This window comes from Opisthorchis viverrini (genome assembly GCF_000715545.1).
Source record: "Opisthorchis viverrini unplaced genomic scaffold opera_v5_16, whole genome shotgun sequence".
Classification (NCBI taxonomy): Eukaryota; Metazoa; Platyhelminthes; class Trematoda; order Opisthorchiida; family Opisthorchiidae; genus Opisthorchis; species Opisthorchis viverrini.
Genome location: NW_008751672.1, coordinates 2,979,910 through 2,988,137, shown reverse-complemented (window position 1 = coordinate 2,988,137; position 8,228 = coordinate 2,979,910). Strand labels below are relative to the sequence as shown.

Here is an 8,228-nt window from a genome sequence, read left to right as displayed (position 1 = left end):
TAAGCCTCCCTTTGTACTATCCACTTGCGATTAAGGCGACCTAGGAGATAATGTCTTAATCATGCCATTCCAATGATATACTTTCAATTCAAGAAGAGGGGTTCGATGCTGTGGAGCGATCTCTTCTCTTGGAAACTGCATTAGTTCTGACATGAAGTCTACACGGATCTCCGGATTCTTACTGATATTTTCCAGGTTGCGCCGCACATGGTGAGAAAAAGCCATACCTCTGTGTCAGAATACAACGCGGAATGTCGTGGAATATCTGAAGCGCGTTGAAGCCCTTGAATATCGCGATATCACGGATAAGAAAACGGGTATTTGGTGAGGCGTCAGGCAATTCACCAGAAGAGTGCATATTACATTACAAACTGCGGTGGCTCGGCCATACGTTATACAGGCCGAGTTACCACTTAACAAGGTCGTTGTCTTCAATATCGAATTCAGACTCACAAACCACGGTATAGGATAAAGACCACAAAAGGCTTTGGTGCACTCGGTGCTGCGCCCTTACCCAGATGGAGCCCTGAAAGCTGAACTCTCTGTAAACCGATGCCAATATTTTCGTGCGACCAGTTGCTATCTAAATTGTCTGAGTAAAAGTTTACGGGAGTAGGCTCCCCAGGCGCTTGTGGCGGCCTAGCGCTGTAACCGATTCCCTCTATGGTTGACGTCGAATGGCCTTATACTAATAAGTTGACATAGCTGCACCACTGTTAACCACCAGTGTTCTCATATTGTCGTTTGAGATTGATGATGGTGTATTACAATGTTACCCTCCTTCACCAGCATAATCCCCTAGCTCTCCTGCACATCATGTACTACTTCTATCTTCTGTGTGAGTATCCGCAATTTTTGAAGTGTGAAACAGCCTCCGAGGAGCATGGAAATAATTTTGTACACACCTATACCCAAAACCTTCGCTCTGAAAATGGAAATGAAATACAGTTGTTCAGCTGTAACACCATAAGTGCCACGCCATCCAAGGTGCTATCAGTTTGCCCAGGCTTGGGAAGACGAGATCCCGGGGTCGGCTTCGAACTTGTGGTCAGTAGTTTCGCACCTCAACGACTAAGCTACCTTGAGCGCGTGGACCGTCCGTTTGAACGTTCAACCGATGAAGAGTAAACAAAGTGTCTTAATTCTTGTTTGAAAAAAATACCGTGTGAAACAAAAAAAAAACAGCAGACTTTGTTTCCGTCAGACAGCACGTAACTCCCATAAAACCCAGGATGTCCAAAGTCTACTTGAGGGCAAGTTAGTTCTGAAAACCACGTTTTCATGTGCCGCTGGAACAGAACTAACCATGCAGATCACTATCCAACCCAACCTTTCCACTGAGGGACAAAAATGCGGTGAAAAGAAAGAATATATAGTGGCATGATTAACATCGACATCATCAGGTAAAGTTGGCTTTCGTTCTGTCGTGGTCGATCTACTGTAAATACGAAGGCACTAGAAAGGGAATGACCAAGGAAACTGTGGTGATTTTGCGCGATCTGGCAATGGTCATCACGTGACCGTTTTACGTGGAAGCTAGGTGCATGTGCTCGCATCTGTCAATAGCAGTATGTCATCAGATGTTCTGTTAGCTGAATTCTCGACCTCCCTCTGATCCATGGAAGGAAAGAAAATCAAAACGAACCAGAAGTGATAAAAAAAGGAGAAAAATATGATTATAACAAAAACGAGATTCTGTGGTGCCAAAGTCCAAAGTATCTGATGAAAGTAATGAACCGACCCCATTTTTCGCCGTTATCCACCGCGCCCGAGAGAGTAAATAGGCCAATTGACTGTGAAGCCCGAATTAATGAGGCATAAGGAGAGAGTAGAGAGCCACCAGGAGGAAACCGATGACGAGGAACAACAATTTGCCAATGCGATCACCAACACCCTCACGAAATTCCTGGGGTAGCAGTTCACAAAATACCACGAAAAAGAAAGTACCACAGGCAAGACCTTGCAGGGTGGCCGTGGTCATAAGAAGTACACCTGACTGTTGCTGCTGCATAAGTCCCAAACCGATCAGGACTCCGATAGGAGAGGAACTGGACAAAATCAGTGTAGCGACGGTCTGGTAACAAAGCGTCCTACGGGTGAGCTTAACACCGTTGTCAGAGTTCACATTAGCCTCTTCATCGCTCACTTCAGACTGACCTTGTGTACCAGGTCTGCCAGTAACCGCCGTCGCCAAGTTCACTCCGATACCCGCAGCAATAATCAATTTGTGCAGTAAAATGGCTGAAAACAGGGCGATTGTATGCTGCACGGTTGACTGAAGCCCAACAGCCAGACCTTCGAACAGCGAGTGCACCGACATCGCGCAAAGCAGCAGTATGACACGAAGTACGGATCCGAACGAGTCAAAAGTTTGTGGGTCAGGAAGATGACTGTGATGTGTGTGCGGCCTGGTACTGACGGCATTGGGGCTGTACCGTGCTGAGGGTCCAGTGTACCTTGAAGAACTAAATCGACGGGGAGTTTCTCCTGATAGGTGGTTGGGAGCAGAAGTCGTACGTGACACGTGGGTGGCATCTCCGTTGAATAAAAATTTCACCGGAGTTGTGGTAGAGTCTCCGGGATTTTGGGGTGATAGTGGAGTATCTAAGGGAGACATGTCTGGCGTGGACGGTCTTTTGTGCAAATGATGACTAATATGCTGTTTAGCGCTCCTTACCGCTAGTACAATTTGTTCAATGCTCAAAACCAGAAAGAACCCGATTAAAGTGATAAATGGCGCGAACGGGAATTCTGAAGTGATGCTCAACTGAGTCTTAGCTTCCTCGATGGCTTCCTCAACGTCAATGTATAACTCCATGAACCCTGTGAGAGAGAAAGATAACAATAAACAGCCGTTTAGGGTAGGGAGTTGTAAATTATGGTCAAATCGGTACGGATAGTTTGAAATGGACGCAAATGGACTTCATGCAGTGGGACTAGATAAGGAGTGTCCGAATGAGTTGTAGGCTCTTCACGGGAGGATGTGGATGAGCATCGGGACTCGGAATTACGGACACCGGCTCACGAATTACATTTGTCAATGCCGTCTTTTGCACATCTCAAGGTCCCTTATTACTCAGTCGTAAAAACTGAGCACTCACATCTGTGAACTGATTGGAGCTGCTTCATGCTTACCAGTTCATCAACGTCAGGAGTATTAGCAGGAGCTGTACAATGGATGCTGTACTTCATACTAATTCGTTTCCTTGTGTCTGGCTTTATTGTAGATGAATGAAATGGCTTGTTCGTTGAGCTGGGCGATGTGATTGCAAACGTCTCACCACCAAACGAGGTGACATCATCAGTGTCTTATTGGGGAGCGTAGTGGTGCCTGGCGCTCCCCTGTAGGTCTTCAGATGATCAATTCGTGAAGAATGAGGTCTTGCTATCCCAACATCGTGAAACGCACACCATACAGCTCACTCAAGAGACTCAGAGGGAAACAAAATAATGAATCAACAGAATTCTTTCTCCTTTGAAAGTAGATCAAGTAAGTCTTAGATTAGTCCATGCATTCGGATGCAAAAAAGCTGACAGCAATAGCGGTCACACACTCAGTCCTAAAAAACCTCAATAACTAGGAAGGCCACACAACCAACGTCTCTTAACAGAACATCATCGTCATTTCCACCTGTTATTTTGGGGAAATTCGACAAATTGCCTCGGAAACTTATCCCAATCCTCCCAGACCCTAAAAGCCGTACAAACCGGTCGCCCAACGAAGCATTATTCAATGAGGTCGAAATGTTTTTAAAACCAAAGAGTCTGGTGTTGCTCAAAAGGCATCTGCTGTGTGCAGCCTCACTCCCTGCGTCCTTGAGCCAAGCTGATCCACTGAAGCTAAGTGGGTCGAGAGCCAAATGTGACAAAATCCCACATGGAACCTAGTGATGGATTTTAGCATATCAAAGCAGCGTACAAAGGTGGCGAGCCATCCAATTTGGCTCCGGTATAAAACCAACACTTAATCGCCGATCGCCTTTCTATTGGTTTGGTTTAAAAAATTCTGTAAACTCGCCCGTCAGACAGATCCGAATACGCAACGAAACAACGGACAAGGTCTGTGCATGACTGAATGTATGTTCTTAGCCTCCTAGCTGATCTAGACGCGTAGGACGCCTGCAGTTTAGGATGGACTTTGATCTCACGTGACTTTGCACAATCTCACATGTTCACTTGATGTCACGCAAACTTATTGTAGCAGGCTGTCAAAACCTAGAGTTGGGTGACCTTGAATCTAGTGACCTATGCAAAGTAAGGACATTTCAATGAGTGGACAGTTTCACTGCCGACAAGATCGAAGTTTGAGAGTGGATGGCTGCATACCAAAGGAAAAATAGCTTGCGCAGATCCACAGGTGAGGGAATGCGAGGTTGACTGGAGTACATTGTATGTCCTAGGAACGATACCAGCAATTATATGGTCAATGTTAGACCATTAGGTAATCTGTTACTGTATTCCAATCTCAAGGAGACCTCCTAAGTGGAAAAACTCCCAACAAAAAGACGATTTTTTTCCATCCTAATACCCCATCGAGGAAACAGACCTCTCGCATCCAAGAAGGAAACACATTTTGGTCCCCAAATGCCTGACTTACTTCCCAAGAGAAGACAAAACAGTAAAGATGTTCCGCGTCACTGATCCAGCTCTTTTAGTTGACTATCAGTCCAAATAGTTCGTGTTATAAGCATAAACACACTAATGAACATTTCTGATAAAATCTGACTTGAATTAATCGATAATTTGGTTTTGAGTTTGCAAATAGCTGGAAAAGTTCACTGTTAAAAGATCGATAGAAGAAAATATAGCTGAGGAAAAGGATGAAGCGAAACACACTAACTCGACTTCCTCCGAGTTCCCAATAAGTATCATTATTTTTGAGGCTGTATAAGAAAACCCCTTTTTTGATTATGACATTTTGTGGTCCTCATATAAGTTGAGCTTGATGAGAACACGTCCAATTTTTATGACTTGGATGACAGGATTGATGAAAATCATTCAGGTTCACCATGCTACACTAATAAGTGTGAAGCATACATACATGGAAGAAGCGAGAAATTCCATCCAACCATCAAGAAAGCTTCCCGGAAACACTCAGATACGAAATGAACATGTATTAACACGATGCGGAAAGCATATGGTATAAGTAAGCATTACCGGCCACCATCACAGGAAGGCGTCGCCACTGAAGAGACACCTTCGAGTCCTTGGATATCTTCTCGAACAGAAAGTAGTGCGCCTAATCAACGATGCACGAATGGGCGACTCATGGGGAAATTCGCACGGTATTACAGTGGGGAGGGGTATTGTGCCGAAACAACAAAATTGACCGGTGACGCCGGCGCTCCATACACTATTCAACTGCTAATTGAACTCAGTGGTGCACTCACTGTTTCATACTCCACAGGCTGTTTGACCGCGTACTTGGCACATCAGAATGTATTATCAGGAGGTTCCTTCTTCTCAGTTCGTTATAGCATTTTTCACCAGCATATTCGTCAAATAAAATGGTAGTGACATCCGTATGTAACCCTAACGCATGGTGCTCACTTTAATAAAACAAGGCACCTGCAAACCTCTAGTCCAACGGCATTCAGCAGAAATTGAAAAACCAGCGTCGCTCGATTATTTTTTCCAATCGATGTGCCAAACTCCTAAAATGGTGCGTCGTTCACACTTGAGCGAATGATAGCTCAAAACATCAGTCAAATTGATGTTTGTCTGTTGATTGATGGGATTATCAGAGCACAGAAATTTATTCGCTATGAACCTGTAATGGTTTTGATTGTACTTCCCGTATCATTAGTGTGCCGAGCCAGACAATACGGTTACGCTGACTTATCGGTCAGGAGTGCTGGTCTGTACAATCTCCGAAACCGCATCAAGAATCGCGGGTCTGTGCGCAAAATTTAACGACGAAGACAAGGCTACTATTACAAGAAAACGGTACGCAGGGAAGTTGTTGGGAAACAAACTCACCGGAAGCCAAAAAAATCCCTGCAGCGAAACAATTACACCGGCTAAACCAACGACGCAACAACAACTTGTGTTCGGCTCTGGAACGCGAGAGTAACCCACGAGATCGACGGCGAGCTGGTACTGTACAGCGTGTATCCGCAGCGGCACACGTTAGACGAGGAGAGATGCGATCTTGAAATCGTCTAGACTGAGACCAGCCACTTCCAGCTGCCACTGGGTGGCCAGTAAGCAAAACTGTATTTTCCAAGTTGGCCGGGTTCGGACTTTGAACACATTCGTCATCAATCGAAGGTTGCCGAAATACGGCTTCATGATTCCACGCGGACGGAGACGAGTCATTATTGTTTCGTAATTCATCGTCAGACGCTGACTGGGAGTGCTTCACAAACAGCACGGACTCGTCACATCCGGTTTCATCTGCATGTGTGTTGTGATTGCTAAATTCTGGCGGTGAGGAATCACATTTTTGTAGATAATCAATCAAGACAATTGGAAGACCACAGGCAATGAGGACTCCGAAAAAGAATGCAAACGCAAGGCCCACTTTGATCTGTCCCAAACGGGGCGAACTGAATTCCTCGATGCTAACGTGTGATTTTGTCACATTAGACTGACTCGAGTTGGAATTAGAATGAATGGAAACAACTCCGACAATGAGCAGTGAGAAAAGGAGAAATGTTTGGTGGCAGACAACCTAAAAAGGAGAACAGAGAAAACTCATCAGCTCAATGACGTGAAAATTAGATCATATTGGGAGCAGAGAAGCCTAGGATGTTGGGAAGTGAGAACCGAAGCGATGCACACGAACAATAGCAACGGCTTGGTCGATGTTAAACGCAGTGAGGGTGATCCCGTTGTCGACCTATAAATCTCATCATCTTATTCGAAGTGCTTAAAAACTATCTAGAAGGACCCTTAGCACTCTATCATTTGGAATGGTATTCCTCATGGTTAGGTTCTTCAATTGAGTCTTCAAATGCTCTGCTTCAAAAACGACACACGATGAAGCTACCGAAAGCGTCCCTTCACCCGATACGGGGTACGACAAAACGGCGTTTTTTTTATTATCAAAGCAGCGCTTCATTTGATGACTATATTTATGCCTTTGGTGGCAGATTAGAGACACCCGTCCAACACAGGATAGAGCGTACTCAGTCTTCAAGATTTGTAGTAGAAACTGAAAGGGCTTAACGAAAGTGAGAACCGAAGCGATGCACACGAACAACAGCAACGGCTTGGTCGATGTTAAACGCAGTGAGGGTGATCCCGTTGTCGACCTATAAATCTCATCATCTTATTCGAAGTGCTTAAAAACTATCTAGAAGGACCCTTAGCACTCTATCATTTGGAATGGTATTCCTCATGGTTAGGTTCTTCAATTGAGTCTTCAAATGCTCTGCTTCAAAAACGACACACGATGAAGCTACCGAAAGCGTCCCTTCACCCGATACGGGGTACGACAAAACGGCGTTTTTTTTATTATCAAAGCAGCGCTTCATTTGATGACTATATTTATGCCTTTGGTGGCAGATTAGAGACACCCGTCCAACACAGGATAGAGCGTACTCAGTCTTCAAGATTTGTAGTAGAAACTGAAAGGGGCTTAACGAATTAAGTCCCGGTAAAAAAAAGTGTTTCCGGTGCAAGAACCTTAGATTATCCCATTGGTCTAGTGCTCACTGAAGCCCTCTCAAAAACTATTCAAAGGATTGTAACAAGATCGCCCAATACTAAAACCTTATGGCATGCATTGGTTGGGAATCCAGAAGTCTTTGGTGAAAGGCACGAAGATAATTCCGTTTGAGTCTCTTTACCTCATGCGCAGCAGATCCCATTTTCTGCGCGTTCCCACCACGCTTCGCATCGACAAACTCAGCTGCTCCATCTCATGTAAAACTGAGGCTGTTACTTATGAAAGAGAAGCACTGTACACCGAAGACACCACCTGTGAAGAATCGTAGGATTGACTACAAATCTCGGTTCCAGAGCGATCAAAAAACACCCAACAAGAACACAAAAGCATTAGTGCTAACAAGCGACTGTAAAATTACGGGCTGAGTCACGGAATTTAAGACGCACTTATGACGTTAGATCAAGGCCGTCTGGTTAGCAAGGCTTCCAGAAAAGGCCTGAGCAATCAGGCATCTTCGATTACTTTGAGCTCAACGTACAACCAATAGCAGGCTTTATGGCCCATAGAATCGGTGGCCTTCCTCAAGCGAGTTTGGCAGAGCTGACAGTTCCCAATA

At 44.9% G+C, this 8,228-nt stretch overlaps 1 protein-coding gene across 1 annotated transcript; it reads right to left on the bottom strand.

Annotated features, from left to right (window-relative positions):
• Window positions 1-1,265: 1,265 nt before the first annotated feature.
• T265_01526 (hypothetical protein) lies at window positions 1,266-6,699 on the bottom strand (the record flags this gene model as incomplete). Its single annotated transcript, XM_009165567.1, has 2 exons — window positions 1,266-2,823; window positions 5,980-6,699. The coding sequence occupies one exon, from the start codon at window positions 2,816-2,818 to the stop codon at window positions 1,808-1,810; it is 1,011 nt and encodes a 336-aa protein (XP_009163831.1).
• Window positions 6,700-8,228: the final 1,529 nt, after the last annotated feature.